At 38.0% G+C, this 16,060-nt stretch overlaps 2 protein-coding genes across 3 annotated transcripts; one reads left to right on the top strand and one right to left on the bottom strand.

Annotated features, from left to right (window-relative positions):
• The first annotated feature begins 1,937 nt into the window (after window positions 1-1,937).
• On the top strand, window positions 1,938-11,256 carry LOC107592694 (collagen alpha-1(IV) chain-like). The gene is made up of 9 exons (XM_016282278.1): window positions 1,938-2,114; window positions 6,467-6,668; window positions 6,922-7,143; window positions 7,600-8,325; window positions 8,754-8,861; window positions 9,378-9,536; window positions 9,908-10,110; window positions 10,414-10,509; window positions 10,777-11,256. The coding sequence occupies exons 1-9, from the start codon at window positions 1,938-1,940 to the stop codon at window positions 10,945-10,947; spliced, it is 2,064 nt and encodes a 687-aa protein (XP_016137764.1). The 3' UTR covers window positions 10,948-11,256.
• Window positions 11,257-12,030: 774 nt separating this feature from the next.
• On the bottom strand, window positions 12,031-15,221 carry LOC107595941 (uncharacterized). 2 transcript variants are annotated; one of them, XM_016286573.1, is made up of 6 exons: window positions 14,718-14,784; window positions 14,489-14,624; window positions 14,043-14,191; window positions 13,778-13,871; window positions 13,552-13,639; window positions 12,031-12,847 (listed from the first exon to the last, which is right to left on the bottom strand). In XM_016286573.1, the coding sequence occupies exons 1-6, from the start codon at window positions 14,752-14,754 to the stop codon at window positions 12,125-12,127; spliced, it is 1,227 nt and encodes a 408-aa protein (XP_016142059.1). In that variant the 5' UTR covers window positions 14,755-14,784; the 3' UTR covers window positions 12,031-12,124. The 2 variants fall into 2 exon arrangements, with proteins under 2 accessions (XP_016142059.1, XP_016142127.1); XM_016286641.1 differs by lacking the exons at window positions 14,489-14,624; window positions 14,718-14,784 and adding an exon at window positions 15,208-15,221.
• Between the last annotated feature and the right edge of the window lie 839 nt (window positions 15,222-16,060).

The following is a 16,060-nucleotide window of genomic DNA, read 5'->3' as shown; positions in this document are numbered from 1 at the left end:
TGAGAGAGATCGTAACTCATTGCCATGCTGTCCACAAACCTTGGTGGAATTTCGAACTTGAGTGTAGAGTCAGACACTCATAAAGGGGCTCTGTCAGAGTTCTCCCTCTTTTTCTCTCTTTCGCCTAGTTCTCTCCATTTCACTCCGAGGACCAGAACTTGGTCTGCCCATCAAGTACACCCTGCTCTTCCTCCACTCCATTTAGTCATTGCTTTCCTCTGAACCTCTTATCATTCATAAGAATTTGATATATCTCACATTAGCTCAAATTCTAATGATGATGTTGGAGAAAAAAAACTTAAAAACATTGTGTTAGACAAAATATGAAAGAGAATACAAAGCAATACATGTGAGATTAAGAATATAAGTGCTTGATAATTCATGATATTTCAAAGAAATATTTCACAAATGTGTATCATATACAGCATTAAAAATGGAGAGTTTTGAACATTGTTGTTGGACATGTTGGTTATTAAGAACGGTAACACTTTACTTGAAGGGGTGTGCATAAGACTGACATGACACCTTCATAATCATGACATGACACATGTCATGAATATGAAGGAGGTTTTATGCATGTTTATGTTTGTAACTGTCATTAAGTGTCATTCGCTCAGTTATGTAATTTTTAATGCAAATATGACATTATTTGACCTAACCCTAACCTAACCCTACCCCTACCCTTACCCCTAACCATAGCCCATAACAAAGACATCTCAAACAATGTCATCTTTGCATTAAAAATTACAGAACTGAGCGAATGACACTTAATGACAGTTGTCATAAACATGCATAAAAACCCTTCATATTCATGACGTGTCATGCCATGTTTATGTAGGTGTCATGTCAGTCTTATGCACACCCCTTCAAGTAAAGTGTAACCTTAAGAACTTGTGATTAGGGCCATGAGGAATCTGCTCCCAGACTTAAATCCAGTCAGCAGAATTTTCCCCCACAATCAGCACAGAAAATGGAAAAACATCTGCAGATTTCCTCTGGGTCAGCTGATGACAATGTGAAAATAATATTTTATTTTATTTCAATTAGTATGGTTTTGTGATAGATCATTTACCCATACTCTTAAAAATAAAGGTTCCAAAGGGTGGTGGTGGTTGTGGGGGGGTGGGGGGAGAGATTTGCAGCAGTGCTGTATAAAAATAACCACTTTTGGTTTCCCGAAGAACCTTTTATTGAACAGTTATACAAACATTATTTTTTTCTTATTGTGAAGAATATTTGAATAATGTAAATAACCTGTTTGCACTATAAAGAACCTTTTGTGCAATAGAAATGTTCCATGGATTCTTCATGGAACCATATAAAGCATTTATTCAAAGATACCTAAAGAACTGAAAAAAAAAACATTTTACAAGTAAACTTTTTTCACAACCTGTGCTATTTACAAAAATAAATAAATAAAATGCTATCATTGCGTTTTAAAAGAAACCTTTTATGATGTCAGGCATCTCACCTGTGACCTTTCAACTTTAACGCACAAAGCAGTCATTGAGTGCATTCAAGATGGCTGCTGGGTTAGTTGGTGGCTTCTTGGCTCTTGTAAGTGAGCTAAGGACTTTAGAGGTTTGTATTTCAGTATTACTGGCTGCCTACACCCTGGTAATGAATACTGTGTTCTCCAATCTTACAAAGTTGGGGTGAGCCATGGTGAGCCAAAGCCAATGATTTTTAAGACACTTATGCCTCTTGTCAGAACATGTACATTTACCTCCCCAGGGCTGTGTTATATTTTTTAAATGATCAAAAAGACATTTTATAAGGTTATGTCGCTTGATATATTGTGGACTGATTATGCTGCTATATCCAACCAGCCATTCACAAGAATGATCTCATTCAAACTGTTTACTACTCTGCTTCTACATGAACATTTTAAGATCTCACCAGACAATAATCCATCTGATTCTGTGTCTAGCAGGAAGATGGTAACGCTGAGGTTGATGTGGGGACTCCTGGTCCTGTGTGTGGTGGCAGCCTCTCCCCGCAGATACGCCCGACAAGCAGAACTAGATAACTATGACAACAACAATGTGGATTTAGACCTGAATGTGGATGGTGATGATGTCTATGACTATTACGATGGAATTGATGAACCACAGGTGAGAGAGACTTTCAAGGTTTCAAAATTCATAAACGGGTTAAATGATCTTGATATGTTAATATGGGCAGTCATTGTTTTCAGCCTAGTTTCCAAAAAATGGGTTTTGCATTAGTACCTGAATTCTTTCATTTCAAGTAAAAGTCCTATTTTCCAATATATGTCTCATCTAAGTGTTTTTTTAATCAAGCCTTATTCATATTTGGACCTCGATTACTGATTCCTATTTCTGCAAATTCATTAGTTTCCTCCAGTCTGTTGAGATGGCTAATGTTCAAGCATTGGACTCAGTTCTAATTGACATGCAGGAATGTATTTCTGCAGTTTTGCTTCAGGGTGACAACTTTTCATTTGCTCTGCTGATCCAAATGTTCCTGGGGATAATAGTATCCAGCTATGTCAGTCTTTGGTTTATGATTTTCATTTAGAAACTGGTTTTAGCCCAGCTGCTGTGCTTTAGGGTCGGTCACTGAGGGCATGTGGGCCTGTATTTACTCATCCTGTCTGGTTTCAGAACAGTATTCTGCAATGCATACTAATATTTGTCCCTTCTCGGTGAAGTGAAAGTTCACAAGAACCATAATTTTCAGTAAATTGCCTTTTTATGATTGTCCTTGTATGTTGTTTAAAGAACTGCTCATGGACACCGAGGCATACTGGTGCAGCAAAGTTCAGTGTATCAGACTGATTTATTGTTCTTTTTTTAATGTAACAAATACTTTTCTTGGACATATCATCTGCATGATGGACAGACCAGATGTTGTTGAACGTGAAATGTTCTCAACTGAATTTTTCCACTGGCACAGCCTTTATGTAATGAGCGGCAGACACTGGCATTTTTACTGTACTGAAATTCACACATAATCAACAATTGTACAACACTAGTCATACTTGTACCTCAGATTATTTCACTTAAGTGACATTTTAAGCTGGATGCACAATAACATCATTGATAGTAGCTCAAAGCATCTAATCTTGCCAATACTTTCTGTCTTAGTTGTCATTTCCTAAATTACATTTGTAGCAGCATCCACATAGAACATAATTTTCATTTTAAAGTAATGTTTTAGTTAATAACATTAATTTGGGAATGTCTGGTATTATTATACTTAATGTTCTTAACATACTGTACTTTATTGAATGTTGTTGTAAACTGGCCATTGCACTGAGGTTTGATAAACAGAAATTAAAGTATGCAGGTATGAATAAATGTATCATCTTCAGCATGGAAAAAAGGCTAAAACTATGTTTGACTGGCACAAGCCAAGATGGGTTTTTAGAAGAATTACATTGAAGCCAAGAGACTTAACTTGATCCTGATGTGAATGTTATGTAGTTAAACCCACAATCAAAAGCACACTTGTGAGTTAAAGTACATTTTCCTTGTGTAAGGCTCTTCATTTTCAACTCTTCAGGATATTATTAATGTTTCATAAAGTGTGGGAACGTTTGTCATTCCTCACCATCACCACCTTTTTTATTATTATGAATAAATGCAGCTTCATTGTGAATGGTGGTTTATTTAGATTTCTGGTACAACTTCTAAAAGTAAATAATCTGACAATGTATCTTACATAAGACTTTGTTTTTGAGGAGTTACAAGTTGAAGTTGCTTGTACATGTAAGAGTGCTTGTAGGTTCCTTAGGCACATGCCTGTATGTGTCTGTGTAAATGCATGTATGAACAGGGACATATAATGTATGTGCAGGTGTATTTGTATTATACTCTCACTCAAGTTACTGTTGAAATGTTGCTCCTGCTGTAGTGTGAATCTTGGGCTCCAAAGGTTGCACTTATCAATATACCTGTTCTAGAGGTTTCTGAAAAAGCATAAAACTATACCAACAAAAAGCATGAAGGCACACAAGCAATACATTTTGCAATATAGTTGCAATACAATCTATGTATGTTTGATCATTTTTTAATGCATACTTTTCTCTATATTGCATATCAGTCCCAGCATGATGAAAATTCTAATTCAATTCAAATTTTTTTGAATAGTGCTTTTCACAATACACATCGTTTCAAAGCAGCTTTACAGAAAATGAATGTGTCTACATTACAATTTAGAGTGATCTGTTATCAGAGGTGACTGTCCAAGTAATGTCTATTTCAGAAATGAACAGTTCAAGATAATAGAATCATACAGTTAGCTAACATGAATTAATTAATTTTAGGCATGAAAAATTATCTCATTAATGCAATTATTACAAGTGTGATCATAATGATTACAATATAGAGACATTTTGGCCATTGTGCATGTTGATTCAGTGGCATCATCTGAGATCCTAGCAGGGGTCAGCGTCATCTCTTCACAGGCGTGGGGTCATCTGAAGTCTTCCTACAAGGCTGGATCCATGATGGAGCTAGTGTAATCTCTAGTTACTGTACCTCGAGGCGGGCATCCCAAGGTAGACACAAAAAGGCAGATGGAAAATAATTAGGTCTTTAATCTATGCCTGTTCATGAATACCAGTATCATTTTGTAGTCAATCTAAGAGTATGTCATGTTCTAAAGTGTCGAACGCAGCATTAAGATCAAGTAAAACTAGTATTGAGACATCTTTGGTCAGAAGATAGAAGTCAGTCATTTGTAATTTTAACGAGCGCAGTGCTATGATGGGGTCTGAATCCTGACTGAAATTTTTCAGAGATGTAATTTTTTGCTGGAAAGAGCACGATTGAGTGGATTCAACTCTAATATTTTAGACATAAATGGAATATTTGAAATGTGTCTGTAATTTGCCAATTCATTTGGATCTAGTTGCAGTTTCTAGTAGTGGATGTTAGGGAAATCTGATAAAACTAGTGATATTAAAACGTTCCGATTTTTTTATGTTAACTACTATTGGGAATATGTTCACCTGCTGTAAAAATAAGAAAATAACAGGTTATAGGTTAGGTTAAACTCAAACCAACAACAGCAAACCAGCGACAGAATCAGTTTCAATTGAACCTAATGACCTAACTAACTTTCAGTTGAACCTAATGACCCCTTTGCGTAAAAGTTGCAACAAACTGTTGCATTGCTTCCACAATAGAATGATAAAATACTTTCAAACTTACACAACACTTATACAATGCACATTACTTTATAAAATCAACTTTTGTCTACCCTTGTCTGACTTTTTGACTAACAAAATGCTGACAGGCTTGTGAGTCACAGGGCTGCTGTAGAATAGATTTTTGTAGGGGTTCCAGAAAGCTGCATCCCGGTATCTGAAATGAGTCATTGGCACTGTTTATTGCTTTACATGTTGCTGATTTCTTTTGGCCATCCTTTTAGCCTTTGGCTTTGTGTGTTTGGCTAGGTTGTTGTATGAAAAACAAACATATTCCAAGCAAGGCCTCTCAAAGGCTTGTTGTTTTACGGACTCAGTAAAGTAGATTTCGGCCATTTGCCTTAATACCCGACTGTAGACAGAATTAATAGTGTAGTGCATTTTAATAAAATTACTGTTCTACAGTTTAATAATTGTATTTTTTTTAAATGATTTAGTTTTAATAGGTTCAAGTTGACCATTATGTGAGACAACTGAGGTGGATCCTCTAGAGTTAATTGAACACTCTGGAATGAAAATGTGCAGAAATATGTATTTTTCTGCTACCATGTATGTCTTGGTTCCACAAGGACCATTTCTGGAGAATAGCAGCTGCTTGCAGATGAGACAGTGAATGGTTTCACAGCTCCCCACTCTGGACTGTAGTGGAATCAAATACCAAAATTGCTGATAAATGTAGTCAACATTACAACATTAACAGAGTAAATTAAATGAAAAATGAATAGAATGGATTTAAAAATCAGCACATCAATATGATCTGTAGTTTGTCTCATACCTCGCAACAATTAGCATTTATTAGGAAGAGGTTGACTTTGAAAGCTTTGAATGAATAGGCCGATACCCATTGAAAAGTCTATTCTCTTTCAATGGGACAGCTATCTGCTGAGTCACATCTTTTACTGAACCTCACAATTGTTTTTGTTACAATCAAATGTGTTAATATGTCTGCAAGACTCTTATGCTTTAGTAGGACAAACTGATGTCTAATGAATAAATGGTTTGTATCTGGGATATTTTTTAAATCATATGTGGTGTGAATCAATTATTTACAGCTCAATTATTTTCAGTCCCAGTCATGGAGGGACAACATCCTACATATTTTAGTTCCAATCTGCCCCAAAAATTTACCTAGAAGTTTCTAGTAATCCTCAAGATTTTAACTAGATGGTTCAGTTGTGTTTAATCAGGGTAGGCGCTAAACTCCTCATGATGGCAGTCTGAAAAGGCCTTGTTAGGGTTTGTAACATAACAAAAATGAGTATAGTGTACTGACCTAAATTTTTCTTGCAGATAGAGATTGGCACCTTGAGCCCTGATGAGGATATTGATCCTTCACATCATGCCTCATTGGAGGAGGAAGAAGAGGAGGAGGTGGCGCATGAAGAACGTACAGTTGAGGGGAGAGAAGACAAGGAATTACCCATAAAGCCTCAGCTTATTCCATCAGGCTCTGGGGAGTCAGGGACTCTGATGGGCCCTAGTGCACAGGGAGGTCTGTACTATGCATAGACAGACACACACACTACTAATTGTCATGAATAGCCTGCCAACCATTTCATCATGCTGTTGTTCCATTTAACTGGCAATCTGATTGGTTAAATGTGTTTTAATAATTCTTTAACTTGCTTTTTATGTGCATAATATTAAATTCATCACTCATAGTTTTTACTGAACCAGTCCATATGGTTCTACGTGTAAATCTAATTCTAATAACTGTTTTAACACCTAACCTTGTCTTGAACAAGAGGAGGAGCTTCGTCTGACGCCCATTGACATCCTTCAGATTTCTGGGGACTTTTCGGGCTCTGGAGACTTACTTGATGACAAAGATTCCGGTTCTGGAGAGCCTTTGGGCTCTGGAGGTTCTGGGGCCTCTGGTGACCTATCAGGTTCTGTGGAGTCAGAGGACCTTGGTTCTGGAGTCTCTGGGCTTTCTGGTTCAGGCATAATATTGATCTCAGGTGGAGGTCAGTTCTCAGGACCTTGGTTTGCTTTATATGTGTTAAAATTGTACCTTTAGGGGTACAACAGCTTGTCAATGGGGTAGTAATCTTGTACCTTATCTACCTTTAAATGGCGCACATTAGATGTCCCTTTACAATTTTTGTACAATTTTTCTGATAGTATAGCTTGAGAGGATTCTTGATTACTTCAGCACAATATTTGTTTTTCTGTGGGTGAAGTGGAGTCCAATTTATGGTCTCTACCTGTTAGACCTTAGTGGGGAGGGATTTCCTGAGGGTTTTTAAGCAAGTAATCATGATCTGTAATTCACAACCATTTAACGGTTTTGTATTGGTTAAAATGTTGATCCAAAATGGGTAACTCGTAATCATTGCCAGCATTTCTGTCATGCTGTTATCTCTCATCTACTGTTGAGGAGGCTAATTTCTTTCTTGCCACCCCACCTTGTCTCTCACAAGAGGAGGAGCTCCACTTGACGCTTGAAACCATTCCACACGAGGCCTCTGGGGATTTTGGGGAGTCTGGAATCTCTTGGGTGTCTGGAGCTTCTGGGTTACCTGAGCTGTCAGGAGAGCCTTCAGCCTCTGGGGTTCTTGAGGTATCTGGAGAGCCTGTGGCTTCTGGGGTACTTGAGGTATCAGGAGAACCTGGGGCCTCTGGAGTACCTGAGCTGTCAGGAGAGTCTGGGGCCTCTGGGGTACCTGAGGTGTCAGGAGAACCTGGGGTCTCTGAGGTGTCAGGAGAACCTGGGGTCTCTGGGGTATCTGAGGTGTCAGGAGAATCTGGGGTTCCAGAGGTTTCAGGAGAGCCTGTGGCCTCTGGCGTACCTGAAATGTCAGGAGAGTCTGGGCTCTCTGGGGTGCCAGACGTATCAGGAGAGTCTGGGACCTCCGGGGTGCCTGAGGTGTCTGGAGAGTCTGGGATCTCTGGAGTGAATGAGGTGTCTGGAGAGTCTGGGATCTCTGGGTTGAATGAGGTGTCTGGAGAGCCTGTGATCTCTGTGCTGCCTGAGTTCCCTGGAAAGCCTGGAAACTTTGATTTGTTTGGAGAGTCTGGGGTCCCTGAGGAGACTAAACAGCCTGAGGTCACTTTCGAGTCAGGAGAGTCTGGGAGCCCAGAAGAGTCTGGGGTGACTGAGGCCCCAGACGTCACCACTGAAATATTAATACCTGACTTAGATGAAGGTCAGTACCTATCAATACCATGCATTTCTATGACTCAGATTTATGACAGAAATCTGGTAGTGTTGGTTACAACTTACTGGAGTCTTTTTTTACTCTTTTTCTTTTGAAAAATGGCTTAGAAGAATAGTTAAGACAAGCTTAGCAAGAGTTACGAACACTATTGAATTTATTGTTGCACCCATCAATTCTAAGCTCTAAGCATTTTATACCAATCCTCTGATATTATTACCTGTGTGAAACCCATATATTTCATTTAACTGGCTGACCATGGTTAAATGTGTATTCATTTGCTTTGGTGTACATTATAACAATAATAATCATTATAACTTCTCAGTGTCAGTATTACTCACTGCCTGTCCTGTTCCATTGTTCATATGTCCATGTGCTAATCTGTCTCCTAACACCTTCATGTTGTTGTGTTTAACAAGAGGAGGAGATACTCCTAACTACCCCGACCACTCCCTTGGAGGGGACTGGGGGTGATATAGGGTCAGGGGTACCTGATATTGACAAAGATATTGACACAGATACAACAGGTCAGTATTTAAGGCGATTAAGATGATTCCATGATATGTATCCTCAGTGGTTTTAAGACCTGTTCAGTGTGTTATCTAATTAAGTTATGTTGCTACCATAGATACCTACATATCACTATGAAGTTCTGTTCTGCAATATTCTGCAGGGGTGTCCAATCCTGCTCCTAGAAGGCCACAAATTCCTGCAGAATTAAGCTCAAACACAACTGCCTGGATATTTTTTCGTCCTCCTGAGGACCTTGATCAGTTCAGGTGTGTTTAGTTGGATAATGGAGCTAAAGTCTGCACTAAAGTGGCCCTCCAGGAGAAGGACTAGACACCTTTGCCGTACTGTATGCAGCAGCACATGTTCATGTGACTTTTGTAGTCTCTTAACAATATGATACAAAAGTGCAAAAACTGTTTGCCTCATGTCTCCAAATAAGTGGCCGCTGGCATATGCATCAGTACAGTTTCTGTGTTTTAATGTGTATTTGTGTTTGTCTTCTGAATGCCACCTGTTAATTTGGTGGTAAGGTATGGCCACCTGTATGCTCTGCACCTGCCTGGTTGGATCTGTGTACTGTGATGACCTTAAGTTGGACCGTGTTCCTCCCCTCTCCAAAGAAACCACTCATTTCTATGCCCGCTACAACAAAATTGCTAAGATCAGCAAGTCTGACTTCGCCAACCTGAGTATGTGTTTAATCAAAGGGACAGTCAACGTTTTAATCATGTCACAGTTAAATTCAAGTCAGTATGAATTCAAAATTGATGAAAAAAATTATCAAATCAAGCACTGCCCTACATTTTTTTTCTAGCTGAATATCTGGTTTCATTCAGAAATAAATCACATTATTGATGTTATGTTGTAATGTTGAAAATGGGTTGCAATTCCTGTTGACTTGAAGCCTAGATTTCATATAGACAGCAGGTTGTCTAATAACATTAATTACCAGATCTGTTGGCTTAATTGATATTTGATAGCTTTAGCTTGATGAAAAATATGAATTAGATTTTTTCATGAACTTCACTGAATGGTCTTTTTGTCTTTTACTGTCATAAAGATAAATTAAAGAGGATCGATCTGACTAGCAATGGCATTTCCAGGATTGATGATGATGCTTTCTTTGGCCTTCCTGCTCTGGGGGAGTTGATATTACGAGAGAATAGTATTAGACAACTTCCTGCTCTGCCACCCTCTATGGCCCTTATTGATGCCTCTCACAACCAGCTGGGCAGCACTGGCATTCAGAGAGAAGCTTTCAAGGTAGGAAAAGCAGTAAGAATAAAAACTGTGGAGTTTAATAACAAAGCATTAGCCTACCTTTGGCCCATTCTTTTCTGAGCTTTCTTTGCATAGTCTTCATTGATCCTGTGATAGCCTACTGTTGTGCAAGCAGACCAAAGAGAACAACTTACAGTTCATTTAAATTAGAGAAAAACCAGAGAGCAGAAAACCATCCACTTTCTATGGGAAATTGCTGCTATTAATCATAAGTAGATGTGTTGTGTATACCTTAGATAATTTTGTTTGGCAGGATTGTCATCAGCTCATGATTTCTGTTTCCAGGACATGCCAGGGCTACTTTACCTTTACTTGACAGACAACAACATAGACCACATCCCAGTTCCTTTGCCTGACAGTCTGCGCTCTCTGCACCTACAGGTACCTGTACTCCCACCTCACTAGTGCCACCTTTTGGACATTTATGCTACTTGCCACCTAACTGAAACGTTAATAGATTTTCATTTAAAGGAGCTAGTTTACATTTAAAAGTCTTTCTGGTGGTCTGCATAGTGCTCTTTAATGAACACTGACATCTTTGCTGAAGTAAAATTAAGTATCTCACAAATTTAAACAAAGGAATTATTTAACATGAACATGTGTGTAGCTAGATGCTACATTGAAAACATTCTCCGTTTTGTCATTCAGAATAACAATATCCAAATGATGCACGAGGACACCTTCTGCAATCCGCATGACTTGAATTACATCCGCAACGCTCTTGAGGATGTTCGCCTGGACGGTAATCCCATCAACCTCAGCAGAACCCCAGAGGCCTACATATGTTTGCCACGTATCCCTGTTGGTGCCCTTATTTAAGCTGGAAAAACGCACACTCAAATGCACGCGTACAAAACTCACACGTATGCACATGCATCAAAACTCCTCTGTACGTACCTCTCTCTCTCTCTCTTTTTTTTTTTTTTTTTACTTTGGGCTCAAGCAAACACTTGGATATGAATGGCTGTCTGTAAAGGAGGTTGGCATAAATACATAAACTCACACTCTCACAGGACTTCTGGTGGACACTTCCAACTCTACGCTGCTTGTGTTTCTACCTTTTGACCCAGTACATACTTTTCATAATGTAGGAGGTTTGTAATCATATCTGGATTTATGACGTCTCAAACACAGATACGTGTCTAGCCTCATAAACAATCTCATTTAGAGAAACAGAACAATGGATAACTCTGAACATTTTTTATTTATCAAATACTAATGAACCTTTGAGGAAAACAAGATGTCATTAATTTACAAGTGCAAATATGAACAAAACTGCACAAAAACCCTCTTTTGTGTGCTGTACTGGTTGCCTGTCTGGGGTTAGCTGCAAAAGCCAGCCCAAATTGTTTAAATATGTTTGTTTTGTAAATGAAATATTGTTAATATTCATATGGAATTTAACAAATGTTTATCATAATTAACAAACTAATTGAAGCTGGTGCTCAATTAGCTTTTTGAAAGGTAAATTTGACTAATGCAATAAAAGAAGCATTCTAACAATGAATTTGTTGTAAAGTCTGTACTGTAATATAAATATATAAGCTGTTTTTTTGTTTTTTTTGACAAGAACTGCAATATTTTGGTATATCACAATTCAAGCTGTTGTTATGACCAATGGCCTTCAAAACGAACATTTCAGAATTGTTGTATTGGCTGAGGGATTTGAGAATGATTGGGGGGAATGGGGGTTAAATATTAGCTCAGCATTGTGTGTTTTGTATGGAAATAATCACACCTGAATAAAGTTTTCTGATGACCTCTCCAAAACAGAGGTGGCTTAACGTTTTCATTGTTCACTTGTAAAGTCTTCAAAGGCATGAAAGCAACACTTATTGCTCACTTAAACAAGCATAGCTATTAACATTACAAAACCAATCACTGTAACACAGCACAATCCACTTCTGGCAACAGAAAACAGTTTTACTTCAAACAGAAGGTGTACAAAAAAATGACATATACATAATGGGTCCCATTCAGAACAGTTAGTTCCATTTTAGAAGTTCTCGATGAGCTTTTCAAACAGGTTGAGGAATTTCTGCCTCCTCTCTAAGGAAGCTGGTTCCATCACTAAGGGAATCGAGGTATCAGTTCCTTCTGTACTATCGTTCAGATTAGCTGTCTGCTTCCCTTTTTCCGTCCCACGCTGCTGCTGTAGAATGGCTCGCTCTCGTTCAAGCTTTGCCCTTTCTCTGTCAAGAATCGCTCTTTCCTTTTCCAGCTGAGCTCGGATGTACTCCACAGAGGCCCTGTCTCTCTCCACAGCGGCCTTGTCTCTCTCCAGAGAGGCCCTGTCTCGGTCCAATGCTGCGATTTCTCGTTCTACTCCTGCTCTTTCTCGATCTAAAACCATCTTCTCCCGCTCCAGGACCATCCTCTCGTATTCAATAGCGGCTTTGTCGCTCTCTAGGATGGCCCTTTCGTGCTCCATCTCATCCCTGTCTCTGTCAAGCTCTACCCTGTCTCGCCCCATTTCTTCAGACATCATGTCATCCTCTTCGACGAACAGCTCGACCTCGCTTCTGTCCAGATCACGCGCTCTCTTGCTTCTCCGGCGTGTGGTGTTGTTCGGGCGATACTCGCTGTCATCGCCCAGAGTAGAAGTGTCTAGAGTGACTTCACTTCCTGCGAGTCTACCCTCCATGGCGTCGTCCATAAGGGAGAACCACGGCCAGTTAGTGGGATTCACCGAGACGCCAGGTGGGGGATTCTTCATTTCCTGATACACGCAAGATACACAGACACAAACAGTTTACGAGTGGTTAGCAAGCAGAGTGCAAGATCCTGCAGATTAGGTTTGTGTAACGACACAGTATGATGTTCATAATTATGTAATGTAAATAATCATAATATTAATATATAATGGCATTTAATGAAGGTCAGATGTTTATATTCATTCAATTAAATGGCATTTAGTTAATTTGCGTAATTAAAGTAATGTGTATGTATATAATGCATTCTTGCACCATACTTTTTAAATAAATTATATGTATCTTTTTATATATTTTTTATTATATTTTATATAATTTTTTCATATATTTTAATTTTTTATATTTTAATTATATATACATTATTACATTCTGATGTGTAATATTAAAATGTAATGTAGTTAATTGTGTGTCATTTTAAATAATGATGTTTATGCATATAATACATTCATGAAAATATGACATTTAAAATGTAACATATATATACACACTACATACACTACTATATATCATTTGTCAACCTTAAATTTAATTAGTCATTTGTAAGTATATAATACACATTACTTGGAATATATATATATATATATATATATATATATATATATATATATATATATATATTATGAAATGTATATTAAATAATACATATTAGTATTAATATCTATTATTACAGAAATTAGAACTACTGAACACTCATAACATGCCATTAGCATACCTTATACTTCATCTTAAGGTTTTCCCATTTCCGCCTGGCCTGGCTGGCAGAAATTTCCCTTTGCAAACCCAACTCTTTCAAGATGGCCCTATGGCACAAAGATATGCAGACTTTACACACTAACTGCTGCAGGTTGTTGGCATAAACATCTACTGTATACTTCGTTATTGGTGCAAAGACTTGAATGTGTGAGTATGCATGTGTAACTGTCTGTGAAATGGTTTACCTATAAGCCAGAGTTGAAGAATTTCTCTTTCCAGTGAAAAGTGAGTCGTTGGTCACACGCAACTTCACGAATCTAACAAATTCTTCATTTGACACTTGAAGCGCACACACAGAAACACACATGCAGATGTTAATAAGGGTAGGACACGTGATTTGTATAATGCATGAATCCCATTTACGTGGCCAGCTCAATGCTAAACTGCTCAAATGGGACAGTTAATTAAATGCATTGGGACATTAAATGCATAAAGTTAATTGCTACTCACTTTTATAAATGAATTCTGCATGATCTGGGCCATCCTTAATGTCCTCCGAGGGACTCTGTACAGTGTACAGTTCGTGGTCCATACTTGCATCTGTTGTCTTTGAGTCATCAAGTGCGCTACTCATGGCGCTAGTGCACAAGCGAAGGACACTAGAAGAGAAAATGGAGGGTTTACGTTCATTTCTTCTGCCATTGATTCATGGCGGTTCGAGTGCACATACCGCCACCTACTGGACTGCTGTATATCACAATGTAAAAAAAAAAAAGTCAGGGAAAAGTAGTGTATAAAGATTGTCTTAAACATGATGTATGTTAGCGTAAATCTTTAAAAATGTGTAATTGATACAGAAACATACACATTTGTTTCACATCGTACCGCATTATTTGAAATAAAAAAAACGTTATTATTAAAGCCTGTATAATCCAACGAAAGCGTTCGTATTCTACCTCTCAGGATGTGCTTCTTTACAAACAATTAAATGACTTTCAAAATCGTTTCTTCGTAAAACTGTAGTTTTGCAGTAGGGGCAATGATAATGTAGTGATGGTCGACAGTCAAATCCACATCTGTGAATGGAGAAACCTACAGCATGAAAAATGGTATAGTTATGAAAATATTGCGTAACAAAGCCTGTATATTTCTATATTCAAAACAACACACTGTAGATGTACGCACCCTCGTAGAAAACGGCCCTGTTAAAATGTCTGGTCATGTGCAGTTTTAATTTGACATTTCTGGTAGACTTAAATACACTCTCAGAGCAAAAGGGGCAGTGGAAACCGCTGCAGCACGTCGTGCATTGATGTAAGGGGGGCAGTGAGTGGCCTTTCTGAATCGTTATGTGTGTCTAAAAGAAAAATAAGACTACAAATTAATACTCCAGGAACTTTGATTTCTAGTATTTTACTCTATACCAGTAATACCAGAGAACAACAGAGGAAATCTGGGTGCCCCGTGTAAACATGTGTCTATAAATTAAGCCATAAACACAACCATTCCATAACTAGGAACGTGAAAAGCATCCCGTTCTGTGTCAGCTGTCGTGGTCTCAAACCATATGTCTACTCGATGAGCAGCTTAGTGTCGAGATCAGATGTTGCACGTATGTCTCATATAAAGCACAATTAGAATCGACTAAAAGAAGCATTATAAGCTCGATACTCACTAAGATAAGACCAGGTGTGCTCTCTTTCATTTTTACATTGTCACTTGTCATGTTTACAAACTCGAGTCCCGAAACTGTTGGCCTAGATCGGCTGGACTGAAACTGCTGGCGGTGCTGTAGCCTACTGTAAATGGAGGTGCAGTAATGCAAATACGCCCTTCGATACAGACAAGTCACTTTGCTTAGTAAAAAAATGTCTTTGTATTCATAGTCAAAAGAACAACACACCTCACACATATGGGTGAAGAAAAGATGGATGCATACAAAGTTTAATTTGACAAATAAATGTATTTATTTTTCATAAATCTCTCCAATACAAAGATGGCAGCAGAGAGATTCAAGAGGCAGGTTCATTCTTCCGTGGTCTGGGAGAACCGACATTTTGGAGCGGTCAAAAAGGCACTTAGTGAGCTAAATAAACTTAATTTGTTTGGGAAACAAATTCGTTGAATAATTACATGTTTGGGTAATGTTCTTCTAGATGTTTCCCACAACGCATTTTGTAGACAACTTTAGTTTGAGTTTACTACAAAAAGATGGATTTTTGTTTTTATCTCCCCTTTTTATTGCAGAAATATAATGCAATACAAAAGAAACAAATAATACCGAACATAGAACATATGGGGGAATACAGAGAAGATATATATATATATACAAATTATAATTTACTTAAAAACGTTCTATAATAAGAGATGTCTTCAGGCAGACTTTATTAGTGGAGACTTTTTGAAGTGATGACAATAATAAATGTAGGTCAGAAGCAAATATTTTGCAGCTGGGTTTAAATTGAAGGTATCTTTGTGGATATGATATTTACCCATCATACAATAACGTTTTAGACATCATATAACTC

This window comes from Sinocyclocheilus grahami, unplaced genomic scaffold (assembly GCF_001515645.1).
Source record: "Sinocyclocheilus grahami isolate Dianchi unplaced genomic scaffold, SAMN03320097.WGS_v1.1 scaffold1.1, whole genome shotgun sequence".
Classification (NCBI taxonomy): Eukaryota; Metazoa; Chordata; class Actinopteri; order Cypriniformes; family Cyprinidae; genus Sinocyclocheilus; species Sinocyclocheilus grahami.
This window is presented reverse-complemented; position numbering and strand designations above follow the sequence as displayed.

Excerpts from the sequence above, each read along its gene's own strand:
- LOC107592694 (XM_016282278.1), top strand. The coding sequence starts at position 1,938 with ATGGTAACGCTGAGGTTGATGTGGGGACTCCTGGTCCTGTGTGTGGTG. Across the intron at positions 10,111-10,413 it reads TTCAGAGAGAAGCTTTCAAG|GACATGCCAGGGCTACTTTA; the intron begins GTAGGAAAAGCA and ends TTCTGTTTCCAG. Across the intron at positions 10,510-10,776 it reads TGCGCTCTCTGCACCTACAG|AATAACAATATCCAAATGAT; the intron begins GTACCTGTACTC and ends TTTGTCATTCAG.
- LOC107595941 (XM_016286573.1), bottom strand. The coding sequence starts at position 14,754 with ATGACCAGACATTTTAACAGGGCCGTTTTCTACGAGG. Across the intron at positions 13,640-13,777 it reads TCTTCAACTCTGGCTTATAG|GGCCATCTTGAAAGAGTTGG; the intron begins GTAAACCATTTC and ends TTTGTGCCATAG. Across the intron at positions 12,848-13,551 it reads ACCTTAAGATGAAGTATAAG|GAAATGAAGAATCCCCCACC; the intron begins GTATGCTAATGG and ends TGCGTGTATCAG.